This window comes from Adiantum capillus-veneris, chromosome 6, assembly GCF_014529385.1.
Source record: "Adiantum capillus-veneris isolate H3 chromosome 6, ASM1452938v2, whole genome shotgun sequence".
Classification (NCBI taxonomy): domain Eukaryota; kingdom Viridiplantae; phylum Streptophyta; class Polypodiopsida; order Polypodiales; family Pteridaceae; genus Adiantum; species Adiantum capillus-veneris.
In genome coordinates this window covers 48,978,762-49,000,257 of record NC_140936.1, presented here as the reverse complement: position 1 = coordinate 49,000,257, position 21,496 = coordinate 48,978,762, and the positions used below count along the sequence as shown (strand labels likewise).

At 42.9% G+C, this 21,496-nt stretch overlaps 1 protein-coding gene across 1 annotated transcript in view; it reads right to left on the bottom strand.

Moving 5' to 3' along the window:
- Positions 1-17,549, bottom strand: part of LOC147455479 (Chaperone DnaJ-domain superfamily protein) — a 66,564-nt gene extending 49,015 nt beyond the window's left edge. Inside the window, exon 1 of the mRNA XM_086515272.1 lies at positions 17,109-17,549. Coding sequence (XP_086371398.1) covers positions 17,109-17,219 — 111 coding nt within the window. The 5' untranslated portion in view covers positions 17,220-17,549. The remainder of the gene's footprint in view (positions 1-17,108) is intronic.
- Between the last annotated feature and the right edge of the window lie 3,947 nt (positions 17,550-21,496).

Below are 21,496 nucleotides of genomic sequence, written 5' to 3'. Positions count from 1 at the left end.
GCGGATCGCCATCGTTGCGACTGGAAACTGAAGGAGGATGATTGGGTGCTCTTACTTTTGAGAAGGCACGCCTAAGAAAGAAACAGGGAAAGGAGAGGCTTTTTCCAAAGCTTAGTATGTGATACTACGGACCTTTCCAGATTACTGACAAGATAAATGATGTCTCCTTCCGATTGGAACTGCCAGATACTTGGAGGATTCACAATGCATTGCATGTGAGTCTCTTGAACCCTGTTAAGGGTGATGTGCCTGATGATGGGGAGCCTGATGAGCAACCCAAAGTGGAAGAAAACGAGGAGATCCTTGTTCCTGAACAGACTTTGGCACATAATGATACGAAGAAAGGTAAAGTCTGAAGGTGGTTCTTGGTTAAGTTCAAGAACTTTCCTGCATTTGATGCGAAGTGGATGGAGGAGGAGGACCTAGCAGATACTCCTCGGATTGTGAAACTTTACCTCGTTGTTTTGGTTTAGCATAGTCTACTCCAAACGGAACCCAGAAACTCAGCTTGGCCGAAGATCTGGTGCAGTGGGATGCACAAGAGGGGAGTTACTCCGCTCCTTTGTCAACAGATGCCTCGATTTTGATACTAAAGTCACTGATGTCTCTTTGAGCTTCAGGGATACTGAGAGCTGACAGTATTCTGCTGGATGACTTTATGAAATGGAATTCCTTATTATGATACTGATTTGTTCTTGACTTCTTGTGAGTACAGGAACTGATAGACGAAATGACTGCAGCATTTTGGTCTGATTGATCTCGAATAGACATGGTTGCAATAGGGGTTAGTCAATCGGACATCGATGAGGTCCCGATTGGACCTAGATGTGATTGCTAGCTACATTGCCGATAAATCATGGTCTAAGATCCGAATGAATGTTGAATGTCATGTGATGTCCTGTGATGTCTGGTGATGTCCTGTGATGTCATGTGATGTGACTGTCGATTTTGTACATGTGCTAGATGTGTGTTCCTAGTACGTAGGTACTAACAGTCAGTGTCTGCTAAGACGGTTTATGGCTTTTGTCGGTTTTGCAGGCGTAATCGCGGTCGATTACAATGCTTTCAAGAGGGGGGTATGTCACAAAGTGATGACGTGGCGGACAGCAAAAACCCTAATTTCTGCCAGAAACCCTAAAATTCCTGCAAACCCTAATTTTTGCCAAAAACCCTAAATTCCGGAAATCGCGGAGGCGGATTATTAAAAAAAAAAAAAAATTTTTTTTTTTTTTTTGGGAAAATGATGAGCGACGCGAATTTTGCTTTTGCTTTTTTTTTTTTTAAAAAGAGAAAAGACTCTCTAAGAGAGAGAGAGAACTGATGCTTTTGATTTTAAAAGCTTTTGGGGCTCTGCTTTTGGGCATCCCTTGTAACCTTTAAATTAGTGGTGAGGGCCTCACTTCTCAGGGCATCTGGACGCAGAGTCTGAGAGTGAAACCCTAACCGCTCTCTTGTACTTTGATGATTGATTAATACAAAAAGAAATACCGAAAGGGGCGCCAGTCTTTGGGGCCAATATCTCTAGGCACGGAACTCCGCCGGGCCAGTGCAAATCTATTGTGATCTGTGAATTGTTTTGAAGTGGTTATTTGGTGCTGTCGCGGTTGATTCTTGACTTGGAGTGCCCAAGTTTGTTACACAAACCCTCCTCCAAGGGCCCCACTCTCGATGGCGAGAGTGGGCTACTACAATGGCTGATGCAATGAGTCTAAATGCTTGCTATGTCGAGGTCGACGGTGTGAACGACGAGGACGCGTCTAAAGCTGAAAACTGAGTGCTTCGAATCGAAAACGGTTGCACCAAGTCGGGGGCAGTCCTGCTAACTTGTTGACTGAAAAAAACCCCAGTTCATGCTGCTACAAAAACGCTGGGTATAGGCTGAATTTGATGCTGCAGAATCGCTGTTCTGCTGCCCTGTAAAACGCTGATTTGGTGCTCTGAAATACTGCTGCAAAAGCTATGCTACTGGTGCTGAAATGCAAGTGAAAAACGATGATTAGGGTTGTCAAAAACGCTGAGGTTATTGTCCCAAAAACACTGGCCTTCCTTTGCTGAAAACGCCAGACTGAGGGGGTTCCTTGTTCTTGCTTGAGAATTGGCCTGTTGAGCAATGCTCCTGCTGCCTCTTCTGCCAGAAAGTGCTAGCTCTTGCCACTTGGCGCAATTACAAGCTTTTGCCCGTTTCGGGGTTGCCGCCTAAAAATCTCCCAACCGGTTGCCCAGTTGACTTCGCGGCAGAGTTGTAAAGTGTTCCCCTGGTCATACCGAAGGTAATGACGCGAACACATTTCATGGCCCAAAATAGCAGTTCCCTAATTTTTAAAAGATGCTTCCGTTGGGCTCCCATTGGTCATCTGACCATCTATCCTCATTCGGACCGCATCCAAAAGTGCAATGGGCCCAACTGTCGGATACTTTCTATTGGTAGTCCCACCTTAACTTTATGCCTTTATTGAGTTCACTTCCTAATATCCACCAACTTACTAAGTGCGACGGGGGGACCTTCATGATCTCACTGAGCCTAGACATCCTCTTACTATACAAATTCCAGTGCCGACCACTTCCCATCTGCGGGTGAAACTACCATTCACATTGGCCATACAATGTCCAACCATTTGCTACTTCAAAAAGAGGGTCTCAAAAATACAACAAAAATCATTGGAAAGAAACCAACAACTAAGGTTAGCAGTTGCCACGTCCTCGTGACATAGTTAACAGCTGCCACGTCCTCGTGACACAAGAGTACCTTGATGTGTTATTCACTGTTCAACAAGCTTCCTTCCGTCGAAACTTAATCGTGTCTCCTCTCTTAGGATGTGATATGATTTTGGGCATTAAATGGTTTTGTGAACATAACCCTCTCATTGATTGGGCAGACAATACGCTAACTCTCGATGCAAAAAGCGGCTCACCCATTCTCATTCGTGGTGAGGAGGGTATTCATTCTTTACCTCTCATTTCTAATGTGCAGGTGAAGCTTGAAGAGAAACAGGAGAAAGAGACTCTCTCAGTCCTTTCTTCTCCGAACCACGACACACATTTTTTGCATGATAGAATGTGATTGTTCGCAAGGATGATGGTTTGAATGATTATTTTTCTAGTAAAGCTAACCTCATTGCAGATACGATCAGTTACGCAGGACCGATCTTGGCTCTCGAGTCGAGGTCCAAAGAACCCATTCAGGAAGTATTGTGAGTTCACATGATTAGTCAGCACGCATCGTTCGAATTTCTCATTCGTGGCGATTTCTTGTATTTTCATCACCGTCTTTGTGTTCCCTTTTCACAGGCATGCCGTATTATATGATTCACATGACTCATTCACGAATGAGCACGGATGTATGCAGATCACTCTCAAAAAGGGAAAAAGTTTGCATTCAAGGGATTCACTGTAACAGACTTGGACGCTCCAAGTCAAGAATCAATCGCGACAGCACCAAATAACCACTTCAAAACAAGTCACAGATCACAATAGATTTGCACTAGCCCGGCAGAGTTCCGTGCCTAGAGATATTGGCCCCAAAGACTGGCGCCCCTTTCGGTATTTCTTTATGTATTAATCAATGATCAAAGTACAAGAGAGCGGTTAGGGTTTCACTCTCAGACTCTGCGTCCAGATGCTCTGAGAAGTGAGCCCTAATCCGCGTATTTAAATGTTACAAGTGATGCCCAAAAGCAGAGCCCCAAAAACTTGAACTCAAAAGCACTCTTTCTCTCTCTCCCAAGAGAGCAAACAAAATAAAGCAAATAATCCTTCTCTCTCGCTCTCTCTTGCCAAGCGTAGAGAAAAAGCAAATTTGCGTCGCTCAAAAATAATAAATTTTTAAAAAAAATCCACCTCCGCGATTTCCGGAAATTAGGGCTTCTGCAAAATTAGGGTTTCTGGCAGAAATTAGGGTTTGCAAGAATTTTAGGGTTTTTGCTGTCGGTAGCCACGTCATCACTTTGTGACATACCCCCCTCTTGAAAGCATTGTAATCGACCACGATTACGCATGCAAAACCGACAAAAGCCATAAACCGTCTTAGCAGACACTGACTGTCAGTACCTACGTACTAGGAACACACATCTAGCACATGTACCAAATCGACAATCACATCACACGACATCACTGGACATCAACATTCATTCGGATCTTAGACCATGATTTATCGGCAATGTAGCTAGCAATCACATCTAGGTCCAATCGGGACCTCATCGATGTCCGATTGACTAACCCCTATTGCAACCATGTCTATTTGAGATCAATCAGACCAAAATGCTGCAGTCATTTCGTCTATCAGTTCCTGCACTCAAAAGAAGTCAAGAACAGATCAGTATCTTTGTCGGGAATTCCATTTCATAAAGTCATCCAACAGAATACTGTCAGCTCTCAGTATCCCTAAAGCTCAAAGAGACATCAGTGACTTTAGTATCAATATCGAGGCATCTGTTGACAAAGGAGCGGAGTAACTCCCCTCTTGTGCATCCCACTACACCAGATCTTCGGCCAAGCTAAATTTCTGAGTTCCGTTTGGAGTAGACTATGCTAAACCAAAGCATCGAGGTAAAGTTTCACAATCCGAGGAGTATCTGCTAGGTCCTCCTCCATTCACTTCGCATCCAATGCAGGATAGTTCTTGTACTTAACCAAGAACCGCCTTCGGACTTTACCTTTAGTCTTCCTATCTTTATGTGCCAAAATCTGTTCAAGAACAAGGATCTCCTCGTTTTCTTCCACTTCGGGTTGCTCTCCCATCATCAGGCACATCACCCTTAAAAGGTTTCAACAGACTCACATGCAATGCATTGTGAATCCTCCAAGTATCTGGCAGTTTCAATCGGAAGGAGACATTTTCAGTAATCTGGAAAGGTCCGTAGTATCGCATACTAAGCTTTGGAAAAAGCCTCTCTTTTCCCTTTTTCTTTCTTAGGTGTGCCTTCTCAAAACATAAGAGCACCCAATCATCCTCCTTCAATTTCAAGTCGCGACGATGGCGTTCTGCTGCCTTTTTCTGTCGTTCTTGAGACTCCTGCAAAGTCTCGCGAACCTTGGCAAAAGCCGTATCCAAATCTCGCGAATATTCATCCGCTTCAAATATCTAATCTTTCGTGCTCAGGAAGGATGGAACCTTCGCAGCACTTTCAACAATCTCAAATGGCGTCTTCCCCGTCGAAGAGTGTATCGTGTTATTGTAGGCAAATTCCACCAAAGGTAAGTCCTTTTCCCATTGAATCTTCTAATCCGAGATACAAGAATTCAATAAATCTAAAACCACTGAATTTGCAATCTCTGATTGCCCGTCAGTCTGCAAGTGGAACGATGACGAGAACTGCAACCGCGTGCCAATGTTCTCCAAAATTGCCTTCCAAAACAAACTCATAAATCCGGGGTCTCTGTCGGAGACAATCGACGTGCCATGTAATTGGAAAATCATCGTGATCATTCTGTGTTCTTGGGAGATCAAAAATGAAATCCATTGCAATACTTTCCCAGGGGCGGGTGGGTATGGGTAAAGGCTGTAACAATCCCTGTGCCTTATGCCTGTCAAACTTGACCTTCTAGCATACTAAGCAACTGCGCACAAACTCTTCCACATCCTTTTTGAGTCTCGGCCAAAAGAAGTATCTCTCTACCCCCTTCATGGTGGTAGCAATGCCACGGTGACCCGTAAAAGGTGGACAGTGGCATTCAGTCATAACCTTTTCCCTCAACGGCTGTGTAACGCACAACATGGTTTTTCTCATCAAGTAGCCTTCCCGAAGGGAGTATCCGGCTACAGTCTCCCCATCCCATATCCGTGTGAAAATAAATCTACAAAATCTGTGTTGTCATTTCCGGCCTAGAGAATAATCGGCTCTCGTAAGCAATGACATGGCCTTCTTGCATTAAAACCGCACCCAGACTACGACCACAAGCATCACAAAATACTTCAAATGACTTCTGCAAGTCCGCAAAGTCAAATCTGGTCCTGTAGTCAATTTCTCTTTCAATGTCTGAAAAGCAGTCACCTCTGTGGATCCCCACGAGAAAGGGACTCCTTTATGTATCAAGAATATGCAAAGGGGAAGCAACCTCTACAAACTTTCGAATGAACCGTCTGTAGTACGAACACAGTCCCAAGAAGCTTTCAACTTCATGGACATTCTTCAAATCGGGCCAATCACGGATAGTGTCTATCTTGGCCGGATCCATTTGCACTCCTGTTGCTGAGACAGTGTCCCAAAAAAAATGTATCTCTGAAGCATCTTTGTGTTTTGCTTCATTCTTGGAGAAAACAATGGTATCATCAAAGAAAGTGCCAACAAATAGCCTGTACTCTTGAAAAATCCTGTCCATCATCTGGTTTAAATGTCGCAGGAGCATTGGTTAAGCCAAAAGGCATCACCAAAAAAAACTCAAATAACCCAAAAGTCGTCCGAAAGGCTGTCTTGTAGACGTCTCCCGACGCGATTCGGATTTGATGATATCCACTCTTCAAGTCAATCCTGCTAAAGTACGAGGATCCCTATAACCTGTCAAGTATATCATCGATCGGAAATCTGTTCTTGACGGTGATTTTGTTGAGAGCGCTATAATCGATGCTCATTCTCCAAGATCCGTCTTTCTTCAAATCCAACAACAATGGAGAGCAATACGGTGAAGTACTATGCTGCACAAGACCCTTTTCCAAGAGGTCTTTCACTGGGTTCATAATCTTTTCATTCTGTACTCGGCTCACACGGTTCGGTGGCCGGTTCGGCGGCCTGCTTCCAGCTATCAGGTCAATGGTCTGATCTTCAGGCCCTCTGAAAAACAATCGACATGAGTGTGGAGAAAAATCTTGGCGTTCTTTTGATCAGATCAAAACATATTCAACCTTTATCCATCGTTCAGTTCTCTCCCAAAAGAATGAGTCAAGAAACTAAAGTTCATCAAGTACAATCTCTAAGCCCTTCATTCAAAGTCGCTTTCTCGGCCCAGTAGTCAACCACGGCGTAGTTCTTATGGTACCAAGGGATCCTAAGTAGAACGTCACTCGCGTGCCTTGAACACCCCTGTCATTGCAAACGAAGTTTGCCAATGCTCGGTGTAATGACAACATCCCATCCGGGTGCTAGTCGAACTACCTCCGCCTGTGGCGTCAGTCTGTCAGGCGTAATTCCAAATCATTGGCCTTGCCTCCTTCAAAAGAGCTTCTTGATCCTTCACTTTGCCCTAAAAGCAGCAAAGTTTGTACTTTCATTCATTTGATTCGGTGCAGGTCCCATGCCATGTGGTACCAGTTCTGCTTTTCTATCTGCCTGTTCTGCCACGTTCCTCAGCTGCTCTCGAACTCTCAGGCCTGTCGTCGTCTTTATCATTCTGTTCTTTTTGTGCCTTTTTAGGGCACTTCGCGGAGATATGTCCATGTTCCCCGCATCCAAAGCACTTCCCCTCTCTGATGAAGCGAGCTCTCTCCTCAGGAGTAAGCTTGGGTCGTGCATCCTTTTTCTCTCGGTTGCTCTTTTTCTTTCTACTTTCATTCCCAGAAGTCTGTTCGGCTCGTTGTGTCATGGCCTCATCTGTGGGGTAGGTCAGACTGCTAGAGTGAATGGCAAAGCCCCACTTCGCATGACTCATCAACTCCTGAATAGAAGCTGACTTCTATTCAAAGCAGTGATCTCGGATCTCTGTAGGTAGACCCAAGGTAAACCGCTCAATCTGTTCGCTCAACGAGATCTTCTTGAATGAAGAGGCGGGTAGAAAAGAGCTCCAGAATCTTTCACAGTAAGCATTGATTGTATCTTTCTTGGTCATCCGAAGATGGTTCCAAGCAGCTCGTACATCTCGTTCATATTCTTGCGTCAACCAAGAAGAAATAAAAAGCTTCTTAAATTTCAGCCATTTAACTGGCGCAGTCTTGTTTAAAAGAAGCGTCGACCACCAAGTACAAGCATTCTCCTTAAATTAAGAGGCAGCTCTCCGAATCTTGGAGTGCTTTGAATAGCGTCCTCCCGCGAAAGCGATGTCAAACTGTTGTATAAAAGACAAAGCCTTCGAAGCATCTGAGTATCGTGAAAAAGTATCAAACTTGATCGAGTGGCCACCTTCCTTAAACTCTCGGACTTTCTTGATTTTATCTTCGAGAAAGTCATATTGGTTGGCTTTGTAAAAATTCTTCTTGTTCGCATAAAAGTTTCCGTCATCCGAATCTGAACTGTCTGTAGACGAGTCCTCAGTAGAACTGTTAGTCTCTGGGCGAGATTTAGCCTTCTTTGCCTTTTTCTTGCCCTTTCCGAAGCTTTGTTTCTTGCTTCGCTTTTTACCTTTTCTGTCTTCTTCGCTCGAATCTGAAGAGCTAGAAGAACTGTCAGAAGAAGAAGAAGAAGAAGAAGAACTGGGTACTTCTTCAAATCGAACACGCTTCTTCTGTTTCTTTGCCTTGTCAAATGTCGACTCACGACCCAAATATCCCGGGAAGTCAGTGTCTTTCTTTTGCTTTTTGCTGTGCTTTTTTGGCTTTCTTTTGCGCGTCAAATAGTTGAGCAATTCGTGCATCAACCACCTCTTGTAATTTCTTCTCTGAATATTGTTTTTGGTCAGAAGGTTTCTTGAGAGCGGGTTTCAAGGGTGGTGTAGTGGTTTTCTGCCACTGTGCATGCACTTCCTGAAAAGAAGTCTCGCTCATATATTTTGTCAATTTTGGATCCTTTGCGAAACTGAGCATCATGTTTGTTGCATCGCCGATCAATTGACGACGCTTCATCTCTCTTTGCTCCGCCTGAGTAGGCCGAGGCGGGCCATACTCTCTGTCTGAATCTTCGTTGTGATCCCTGCCCGCATCTCCAGATGCAGAGGGAGTCGACTAATCCTTGCATGAAGCCATAGGTGCCGCGGGAAAAAAAAATTGGGAATCGGATTTCCCGTAGAAGAGAAATCGGTCGTGCTCTGATACCACTGTAACAAACTTGGACGCTCCAAGTCAAGAATCAATCGCGACAGCACCAAATAACCACTTCAAAACATGTCACAGATCACAATAGATTTGCACTGGCCCGGCGGAGTTCTGTGCCTAGAGATATTGGCCCCATAGACTAGCACCCCTTTCGGTATTTCTTTATGTATTAATCAATGATCAAAGTACAAGAGAGCGGTTAGGGTTTCACTCTCAGACTCTACGTCTAAAAGCTCTGAGAAGTAAGCCCTAATCCGCGTATTTAAATGTTATAAGGGATGCCCAAGAGCAGAGCCCCAAAAGCTTGAAATCAAAAGCAGTCTTTCTCTCTCTCCCAAGAGAGCAAACAAAATAAAGCAAATAATCCTTCTCTCCCCCTCTCTTGCCAAGCGTAGAGAAAAAGCAAATTTGCGTTGCTCAAAAATATATATATTTTTTTTTAAATTCCACCTCCGCGATTTCAAGAAATTAGGGTTTCTGCAAAATTAGGGTTTCTGCTGTTGGTAGCCACGTCATCACTTTGTGACATTCACATTGTTTCTCGATTGTTCGTTTTGTCAATCGCTTCTTCCTTGGCATGACAGTCTCAAAAAGAGCACGAGCAAGATTGTCCATCAAGCATCGGCATTTCCGTTGTGATTTGCCACAGTTGATCGGTTTAGGTCTAAAAATCAAGTTTCTATCCCACTTTTTGCGTGTGTTTGGTGAACGGTTTGGCACTCCGTCACTTTGTTCATCTACATTGCATGCACAGTCATTTAGGCAAAATAGTATTTTTCCAGTTACTCTACACGGAATGGGTATGTTTATGGTTTTGTGTTGGACATGGTTTCAGGAATTTTCCTCCTCTGAGATTCTTGAAGAAGGTGGACCCACGACCATAGACAAAGTTGGAGCGTTGAAGCCGCAACAGGTCACTTTGTGTCGCTTTCGACGCGGCCAAAAGAACCAAGCAATGCAGTCCTTCATGAAGTTCAAGTATCGCACGACCCACGCATCAGAGAGTGAGCCGGTAAAGCGTTCTTTGCAGGATTTCAGGAGTCGTTGGTGCACCCTCGACGCCATACAGCTCGGTACCAGTACTCACTTTGAAAAGGAGGGGATGTCACATGCACGTCCAGGCACTTAAAAGTAGTTGCATATCCTCTGATTGCACATAGCAGGATCATTAGCATGACATTCAGTATCCATCATGAGTATTTTCCAGAGCATAGAACCGTTTTTGCCAAAGTACACATTTTTCACTTATTTATTAATAAGTGACTTTTGTTGGAAAAGTAAGTAGGGCAAATTGCTAAGGAAATATAAAAGAAACCCAGTGGTCACTCAGTAGAAGCAGAAGAGGCAGCAGAAGAAGCTCAGGCGACTTGCAGTGCACCTTCTCAACAAGACCGGCAAAAAACCCTAGCGTTTTCAGCCAACAGAAGCAACCAACATTTTTGGAGATTCTCCCTACCGTTTCCATTAACAACCGATCTAGCCTGGCGTTTTCAATTTTCAGATCAAGCCTGGCGTTTTGCAGTTTCCGGTGCCAGATTAGCCAAGACTATTAGCGTTTTCAGATTTCAGTACTTAGCTTTGCAGATCTAGTCCCTAGCCTCGAAGATCTCACCTACCCGTAGCAAATCCTCATCGTACCGTCGAGTCAGCCAGCATTTACGGTTTCAGCCCGCTGTTTTCAGATTTCAGCATCTGCGTATTCAGCCCATTGTCGTCGAGTCGTCATCATCGCCATCCTCGCCGACACAGTGTCACAGATTAGCAGAAAGCCAACATTTCGCAGTTTTCAACATTTCAGCCCTAGCGTTTTTAGTTTTCAGCCTGTCCTCGTCGTCGTCGTCATTGTTGTCGACATCGTCGGCAAGTCCATTGCATCTAGACTATTGTACCAGATTTGTGCAATCTATAGCATAGACCTCTCTTGCCATAGAGAGGGGGGCCCTTGGAGGAGGATTTGAGAACCACCTGGTATCGTATTCTCTCTCTCTCTCTCTCTCTCTCTCTCTCTCTCTCTCTCTCTCAGTGCAGCCGTTTTTTGACCTAGTAGACAGCAATCCACTCTTTTGATCATAACTTCTTCATCCGAACTCCGATTTGGGTGATCTATAGCCTCAATCGAAGAGCACGAAGTCCTCTACGCATTGATGTAAAGACAGAAATTTTCAGAGTTATGGAAGGCTTTTCTGTAGCAGCATTTCCGAAGTGAACGGGTTCAACAAAATTGATTCTCATCTCCTATTTTACATACAATGTCTTCCGGCACTCGCAAGGGTTCTTCTTCTTCAACAAGGTCCACAACCATTGTGGAAAATGATCCAAAATCTCCTAAGTGTGGAGATAGCAACACAACCATCCAACCAACGTCATCGGAAACCATGATCATGGCGTACTTGGTATCATTGCAAGAGACCGTAAACAAACAAGGCGAAGACTTACGAGCACTTGCAATGGAGAATGGCACACTAAGGGTACTTGTGGTTGAGAATGAGAATCTCAAGAGGACACTTGAGATGCAAACAACACGTTTGATGCAACTTGAAGAGGAAGTCAAGGAATGTAAACACTCTCTTGTGGACTTGAATGCTTTGAAGGAGCGGATGAGCAAAGTAGAGCATGACCATGTATTGAAAGAGGAGAAATTTGACACTATGAGCCGGGATGTATGCGACATGAAAAATGTATGCACAAACAAGTTTTGGGCTGATGTATGTGGTAGCAATGTGGTTTCTAATTCCTCACTCATGCAAGCTATGGTTCAAACAAAGAATGTTGAGAATGTGGATGTGGAGGAGTTGAACGGGAGCGACGTTCCAAGAACATTGTTATTCGTGGAATTCTCGAAGAGAAGTTAGACACCTCCTTCTCTTTCCATTGTTATTGAAGATTTCTTTAAAACCCACTTTGGCATGTCTGGAGTTATGGTCTATGGAGCACATAGAGTGGGGAAGCAAGGAGCTCCTCGCTCGGGAGAACGGCCAATTGTATGCACCATGCCGGATGAGACCAAGCGAAAGATTATCCTTGATAATAGTTGGATCTATTTGAGGGATACAAAATGTTTTGTATGTGAAGATCGCACTATTAAACAACAAAATATGCGTCGCAAGGCATATGAGGAAAAGAATAATAAAAACAAGGAGATCTCTCATGAAGAAAATGTGCCCAAGGAGGAGGCAAGTCTCTCAAGCAAGTAGGGATGCGTGACCTATGAGACCGAGTTACAATTGAAAATATGCTTTTGGAATTGTAATGGATACCCATGGAATGCGGGGGTTGGCATTGATGAACTAACAAGCAAAGCCGATGTTGTACTTCTTGTTGAAACTTGGGAGCATGATACACAAAGGATTAACGGCTTGGAGGATTACAATGTACATTCATTGATGTGGTCAAAGAATCTCAAGCAACGAAGAGGACAAGGAGGGTTAGCATGTATGGTTAAGAAAGGATTGGAAGATTTTGTATCAATTGTGAAAAATGACAAGTACAAACGTTATGTATGGCTGAAAATTATGACACCAAAAAGAGCACCCATTTTTGTAGCCGGTTGCTACATTCCTCATCATGATTCTCCCTTTTATGCTTGCATGGATAGAGATCAACCATTTTCTGATTTGGAAGAGGACATTGCTTATTTCAAAGGTGAAGGTGATGTTATTGTATTTGGGGATATGAATGCTCGTACAAAAACATTGCAACATGATACTCAACAATTTGATATGCCATACATTTCAAGGGAGTTGGAGGAAGTTCACTTGTATGATCGTAATTCAATGGATGAGAAAGAGCCGGATCACTATGGAAAGTTACTTTTACACATGTGTAATAGCACGAGTATGCTCATTGCCAATGGTGTATCTTTGTGGAGTGGAACCAATGGATTTACATGTAGAAGACATAATGGGGATAGTGTGATTGACTATATGCTACTCTCTGAAGCCATCATGTATCGCATAAAGAGTTTTATGTTTGGTCAATGGACCCCGGAATCCGACCATCGCACCTTATGTATTGACCTTTCATGTGGAGAAGCAACTAAGCATGAAAATCTCAGCCAAAGGAAAGAGAAGTTATCACTATGTATGGATTTCAAACGGGCACCAATGTACATTGAAATGGTTGAGCAAAAATTATGGATGACAAAGCTTCAATGTGATGCACCATTGGAAACTAAATGGGAAGCTTTCAAGAAAGCTATTTGTTCTTGTGCGGAAGAATGCTTTGCCATAAAGCATCTCCATGGTATCAACAAAGATAGATCACGCAAAAGGTGGTTTGATAAAGAATGTCAAGATGCTCGAAAGTCCTTAATAAAGCTTGATGCAACTATGGACAAAGACAACTATCAAAGTCATTTGCATACATACAAGGCATTGATTCAAAAGAAGAGAAGAAGATGGGAAGTAAAGCAACAAGAATTTCAAGTCCAAGAAAAGGCACATGCATGTGGAAGATTTTGGAGAAACTTGAGAGGCAAGCGGGTTGAGAATTTTGGTAACTTGAGTCTAGTGGATATGTACACACATTGTAGGCAATTATATGAGCAAGAAAATACTGAAAAAATGCCATTTTATGGTTCACTCCCATGTATACCGTCTTTTTTTACTATTGAGGATGTATGCAGTGGGCTTGAAAAGTTGGCCACTCGCAAAGCGGGAGATCTTCAAGGTATCAAGCCGGAGATGATCAAATGGACGGGAGATTTTACCCATGAGTGGATGTGTGATATGTTCAACCTTGCACTTCAACATGGTATGCCTTATGATTGGAGTACTAATTGGGTTAAGCCTTTGCATAAAGGAGGGGATGTAAAGAATGTAAGCAACTACCGGACTATAATGATTGGGTCTCTTATGGCAAAGTTGTTTGGGTGCATAATGGAGATGAAATTGAGTGATTGGGCTGAAGAGAATGACAAGCGTGCAAAGGGACAAGCGGGTTTTCGTCGATGCCATAGCACCATTGATCATCTTGTCACTCTTCGTGTTCTCATGGAGGAAAGTCGGTTGAAAGGCAAGCGATTGTATTGTTGTTTTGTGGACTTTAAGAAAGCCTTTGATATGATTCCACGTAACAATTTGTGGAGAAGGATGGAAGAACTCCAAGTGCCAAGTGAGTTTATGCTTGCGGTTTCTCGAATCTATGAGAAGGTGATTTGTCAATTGCGCATGGGAAGAGAAATTTCAGAAATTTTTGTAAGCACTATTGGGGTTAAACAAGGATGTCCATTGTCACCAACTCTCTTTGGTCTATGCATCGATCAATTGGAACAAATGGTACTTGACTTTATGCAAGAAGAAGGCATTGAAGAGGTCACTATTTGCAATGCGGTAATCATGCTTTTGTTGTATGCGGATGATGTAGTGCTTCTAGCACACACTTTAGAAGATGCACAAAAGCTTATGGTTGTCCTTGAGAACTTTTGCTTGCATAGTGGGCTGATTGTAAATGAATCCAAAACAAAGGTTATGCTTGTGAAAACCAACCATAAGGAGAAGCCATGCATTGTGTACAACAACGAGACACTTGAAGTTGTTGAGAGCTTTAAGTACCTTGGCCTTAAGGTTCCATCCAATCACAAGTGGCATGAATGTGCTATGCGTCGTTTGGAAGCGGGAAAGAGACCATATTATGCATTTGAGAACATGTGTAATGCGGGAAACATCAAGTGTTGGGTTCTCAAGAAGTATCTTTTTGATGCATTGGTGACACCGGTTCTTCTTTATGGAGTTGAAGTGTGGGGCGGGAGCATCTCAAAGTCTACTTGGAAAGAGTTTGAGAATGTCCAAAAGCGTTTTCTTACAAACTTTCTCCAAGTTAAGACACAAACACCATATATGCTCCTACTTCTTGAGTCGGGATCTCTTCCAATTGAGGTTATGGGCATGGAAAGGGTTGTGGAGTACATGATAAAGATGCATCAAAACCCCTCACATCGACTTCCTACAATTGCATGGGAAGCAAGCAAAAAAGTTCAAAAGACGCATAAAAGCAAGATCTTGAGCACGGGATGGATGCAAGACATAAAGAAGTGGCTTGGGAGATGGGATGCATTACACTTGCTACATGATGCTTCAATTGACTCTCAAGTGAATGAAGCTTTTCTACAACGCCAATGTATTACGGCTTGGGAGAAATCCGGTGGGTCACGCTTCATACATTACACCACCTATATTGCCCCCAACTACAAAACCATGTTCTTTGCTGAGAGAGGAAACCGTACTCACACTTACATGCTTGAGCCTATTCCCTTGTCCGCGATACGCACTATCGCAGCAATTCGGCTTAGCTCCCATTTCCTTCGATGCGAGATAGGGCGTTGGGGCAATGGAGAAGAGTCAAATCGATTGTGCACATTATGCTCACTGCAAGTTCGGGAGTCTGAGTACCACACACTACTAGAGTGCTCAGCTTTTGATCACATCCGAACTTGCTTCTCTCACATTTTCAACCATAACTTAGACCTACACACTTTCCTCTCCCAGCCAAAGTGTGGGCTCTCCATTGCGACTCTCATCACTACAATTTTGGAGCATCGAGAGTCACTCATCAGCCATACACATACTACATCACATGTAACTTTGGTCCCATAGGTCATATTTGACCTCCGAGGACGATAATAAAATCTATCTATCTCTCTCTCTCTCTCTCAGTCTCAGCACTTTCATTCACAGTAGCATTCACTTTGTTTGTGATCATTGCACTCTCTCTCTAAAGGAACAAAAGGCTCTCCCTTCCGTAAGTAAAAGGAATCCTTGAGCACAGTTCGGAGCACTCATCTAGAGCAATATCAACATTCACTTCCGCTGCACCTTACACGAGGATGTTAAGATACGATAGCCACGATAGCGAGACATTATTTGATTGTGTGAAGACCCTCTTGTGCAAGGCCAAACAGCGATTTTCTCATGGCACTTTGTAAAGCTTGAATCGAGGTCGGCTATTGTGTCAAGATGTCTTCAGTATGCTAGGACCATCCCTTTTGAGGGTAATCTTGCAAGGTTTTTGGCAAGCCGATGCTCCTCCTCACCTCCTTGTAAGGAGTTACTCCCACAGGTTGTCACAAAGCTGAGCCTGTCGAAACTATGGCAAGAAGGCTATGGCAAGCTCTAATACCATGTTGGGTACAGGGCAATTCACAAGCAAGAAGAAGAGTGTGATGGGAGAAGAGCGGAACTCAAGAAAGAGGATATGTACAAGAAAAATAGAAAGAGTGAGATTCAATTAATCTAAGCTTTACATATAAAGAGAGCATGCAAGACTAAAGTTAGAACCCATAAAGAATAGCTCTGATGAGCCCTCTTTAGACCATAGTTATATAGAATGGCTATTTTCAGGTCTCCGTTCTCCCTTCCCATTCCAACTTCCGGCTCGAATCCCCGTTCCATGTTTCAGACGTGAGTATCTATAGCACGGAATGGCATTTCATGCTCATTGTCGTTGCCCATTCCCTGTTCCGGTAACCATGCTATACACCTTAGTCTAAGTCCATTAGACTTGATTATCCAACACTAACCTCTTAGGATTCTAAGCATTTTCTACTCTACCCAAGAAGGTATCGTTCCTAAGCAACGTGCAATCACATACCTAGATGAACCCATATAGTAATCTACCCAAGAAGGCGTAGTTACCCAATGGTGAGCAATCACATATACTTAGTGTTATTCTTGAGGTGTGAACTCAACTCACAAAATCTTATTTTTGAGGTGAACAAGATTCTGCTCAAAGAACAAAACACTAGAATAATGTAAAAGATTACCACTAAATTCAACTCTACCTTAGAGACCAAATTGGTTTAGACCCCATAGTATTGCCCAAAATTTGTACAAGCATGACATCTATGTCCCAACCAGAAAAAAATTGTCAATTCTACAAGAGAAAAAATCATTGCGTGCATACGAAAACCCAATAGAAACCGTTCAACCTTGCCCGACACGGTCTTAAGATCCATATCCACTCAATTACATGTACTGCTTCAGATCCCAGAGAGCAAAAAACCATCATTTCAATGACTGGAACTTCCAAACACTAACCATTGCCATTGGCAGAAACTATGACAAATCACACTAATGTGGATGTCTCTATCCACGCATGTACTCTTCAAAGCCTCTTATGATCAACAGCATTTGCAAGCGATCATTGAAAAGGCTAAGTTCAAAGTGCAAGAATGTACAAGAAATACAAAGCTCAATTTAAGGTGCAAAAGACATACCGCAAGGCCAGTCATGAAAAGGGCAATTGCAGGCCAGACATAAGATCGTCTTTTGTTTTGTTGTTCCCATTCTTCATGCCCGTGGACATCCCAACCCTCACGTCCTGGCATCAGAGCTACTACTCCAAGGAACTGACGCTACAGCGACTAAGGAGAAGCGTACGGAGAAACAATTGCGCAATTCAAAGCCAGCCCAAGTCTCCAAGGCACGAAGAGCAGAAAAAATGACCTTGAAGTCATCAGTTGCGCGCACTGGAACTAAACAGAAGGCCCAGAAGCTCCAAATAGCGGTGAAGAATTCTGCTGATGGCCTCTCGCGTTCCGCTTTTTGATAATAACTTTACGTGTGTTTACAGAGAAGGCTTAGGACTACAGGTGCCCCCTACCGTGGAATCTCACGAGATGCTCTCTTGAGACTCCTCTCTCAAGGCCAAAATTCTGGACTTACGCAACTGGAGTGTCCCATGGAGCTTCGAGGCACTTGATGTTAGCCAACCAAGCAATCCCCAGTTCGTTGCATTTAGGGTTGAAGCAAACTTTTTTTTTTGAAAAGCATTTCTCCTCGTCCTACGCCAAACGCCAACTACCTAGGACGAGTTGCCTGTGTTGCACGCTTTCAATGTTGTCTACTTGCCTTCGACATTCTCTGCTCTTGATGCAAGATGTCCCCCCCCCCCCCCCCCCCTCTTCCTTTCGCACGGGTGTTTTTTTGGCTTCTCCAGAGAAGTATCTTCAACAAATTCTTCGCTTTAAACAGTTTTCTAAAATCGATACGACATATAGGTGTTACGAGTAGAAAAAGGGAAACTAATTGGTGCTCCATACACTCAAGAAGGCACGCACTCCATGGACTAGATGCCAGGAAAGTGAAATCCAAGCAAGGGCCCTTATTCAACCCCAAAGCCCCACATTGAAGGGATTAAAGGCACATACTGGTAGGTTTCTTAATTTATTACAGAACCATCCTAGATTCGTTCATCGCCTCTTCTGGCAGTATCGAAGTGCATAGAGCAACAAAAGAACCCCTTTCATATTCAAGCTCGAATGTGCCCGACTCAAGGACCTTACGCTAACCAACTCGTCCTATTGGTTTCGTTGTTTACACATCGCCCATTTAGTATAAGAAAAAAAAAAACTCCTGCAACCCCTCCCAACCCCACGTCCAACTGCATGCAAGTATTTTTGTGACCTCTCGATGCCAAAGAACACGGGCAAGTGCTCCCACCCTGTTGCTCATCATCCTCGTGCCGCCGTCAGTTGTTGTCGTCCTCACATCGACATCGGATTGCTCTTTCTTTCCCTCTTCAATTAGAAACAGAATCTGCATGATTCACACATATATATTATTTTTTTTAATCATAGGCACATATTCCTAGGCTACCAAAAGCAAGCATAGGGTACTAGAAAAGCAGCTAAGGGAGATGGAATCCAAGAGTGAGTCATCGCTTGGTGGCCATGCAAAAAGCTAGAGGGTGAGTTTGGAGTGCAAGACGGGGAGAATTGCAATCCAAAGAAAAGTGAAGGTGTTTTTGTCATCAAAGTCCCAACGATTTAACTATTTTGTTTTCATTCCTTATTACTTTACAAGATCATTATGTAAGAATGAGGTGAGGGTGATCAAATGTCTTTATTCTAGTGAATCTGCTTTTGCTGCTTAATCGTGCCATCTTAATTCTTTACTTGTTTACTTGTTGAGAAAGGATACTCGTACGAAAGAATCGTGAAAAACATTTGTTCACTTTTGCATAGCAGTAAGTTCATTTTCAATGTTTTTTCCTTTGGAATGTTCAAGACTAAGTGGGGAGTTTAAAAATCCACTTGTTTTAGAAAAAGTAATACTCTCTCCAATAGAGAGAGTTAAATTGTATAATTTACACATATAGAAACTCCATGCTCAACATGAGCCATAGAGGTCAGGTCCAAAAAAAACTACAAAATAACCATAGTATTGGGCTTTTACAGGGAGCCCATACCCTCTATATCTCATCACCACAAGCAAACAAGAACAACGAACCTACAAATCATAGTTAGCATAACAACCATTAGTGCCATAAGGGCGGGGCACATTGTCCCCATTACCAGCAAAGGTCACCCAAGGTGCCACCATGACGTTGCCACTACCATTAGCACCCACATGCCCCAAGAAATCCAATAGATACTAACAAACAAAAGCATGTGAAAACCAAAAGGTTATCGAAACTAGATTGCACAAGCAAAAAAGCTCCACAATTGTGGCAACCCCGCGAACCCTTTCTAAAGTCCCATCAAGTAGAGCCTCATCAAGGCCAAAAGTTTTGAGCCTAAACGGGCCAGTCAACACTCACTAAGTAGAGTACAGGATGCTACAGACAAAGAAAATTCCGCAAAGTTATTCATGTAGACTACAAACTCAAGAAGCATTGGGAAATGTTATCAGGGGTCATATTTAATGGTCGTGCTAGTGTCAACATTCTCGGAGAACATTTGAGACAAAAGTTGGGGATTCAAGACCTCAAGCCAGTACCGTTCAAAATTTGTATGGCTGATCATATGGTAGTCCAAGCTATTGGAGTACCCTTTTAACACCCCCCCCCCCCCCCCCCCCCCACACACACACACACACAAAAAAAATAAAATGTCTGCATGCACACCTTCTCCCCCTCTGCACCTTGCATGTCTGCCTCCCTCTCAACCTTTGTCAACAACCCCTCAATTCCCCTAGCTTTGCCTACAACCCCTTTGTATCCCTATTGGCTTCACAAATGGCCTTCAAAAATATGTGCACTACTCGAAGGTGAATCCATTATGCAACCTTGCAAACGTCACGCACCGTGAGAGAGAGAGAGAGAGAGAGAGAGAGAGAGAGAGAGAGAGAGAGAGAGAGAGGGACCTCCTTTTCTCCAGCAAATAAAAAACGAGGAAGAGAAAGCATCTTATTTTTTTCTTTTTTTAGTATTGGGGCACACATACTTGATTACTCAAAAACTGCAGATCAGGGTCGTCAAGGAAAATTTCAATATTAGTTTCTTAGTTTTGGACGTACAAGGAGCATATGGCATGCTTTTGGGCAGACCATGGCTCATAACTGTTGGAGTTGTGCATTATTATGCCAATTAGACACTGACAATTCTGGGAGCTTGTAGGAGAATTTAGATCAAAACTGACAACACAAGAAGCTAAAAAAAGGCATTGAGGCTAGAAGAGCTTTGTAAGAAGTATGGTACCAAGAAGATCGAACGAATGAACATTGCTGAATATTTTTCTACTTGCAGAGATACACTTGAGTGATGTTCGGATGGACAAGGAAAAGCTGATAAGCAGAGAAGGCAGTATCTTGATCAATTTACAAAGTATGCAGTTGGCATTTGAACTGAGAAAGAAGAAGAGCCATTGGCCAAAGCGGAAAGGAGATGGTCCAAACTAGCTACTTCCAACGATCAGGATATCGAAGAGTGGAATTTCGGCACATATGACAACCCTAGAATGGTAAAGATCAACAAGCATATGACGCTAGAGATAAAAGGGAAAGGCATTATTGGAGAAATACAAAGACATATTTTCATGGGAGCACATTGATTTGAAAGGAGTCAATCTAGAGTGTGTAACAATGGATGTTGCTAAAAGCAGATGCTAGATCAATGAGCCTGCAAAGATATAGAATGAATTCAAACTATGCGAAGAAGGTAAAGGAAGAAATCGACAATCTTCTGAAAGCTGGGTTCATTACTAAAGTAGCGAGCAGTGATTGGTTGTTTTTTATAATAGTAGTTTCAAAGAAGAATGGGATATTGCAAGTATGTGTGGATCACACTAAACTCAATGCTCATATTATAAAGGATCCATTCCCATTTCCATTCACTAACATCTTTTTTTACGAGATTGTGAGCCACAAAATGTACAGCTTTATGGATGGTTATAGTGGCTACAATCAACTGAAGATTGCACTAGAAGATTGAGCAAAAATTATGTTCATCACTCAATGGGGAGCATTTTTATGTATCTAGTAATGCCCTTTAGCTTATGTAATGCTCCAACAACCTTTCTAGAGATGCATGGTGGAGATCTTCAATAAATTTTTGCAAAAATTCTTGGCTATTTTTATGGATGACTTCACCATCTTCTCAACTGAGGAAATGCATCTATTATTTTTAGAAATGGTTTTTGAAAGATGCAAAGAGAAGAGAATCTGTCTGAATTCATTCAAATCAGTAATTATGGTATGGAAAGGCTAGCTTCTAGGACACGTTGTCTCTAAAAATGGCATTAAAATGATAAGAGGACAAGGTGAAGCGTGCTCAACAAGCCCAAGCACCTAAGAATGTATGTGAACTAAGCTCATTCTTGGGGTACGTCAACTTCTGTATAAGATTTATTCATATGTTTGCAGCAAGAGCACTTCCTCTATATGA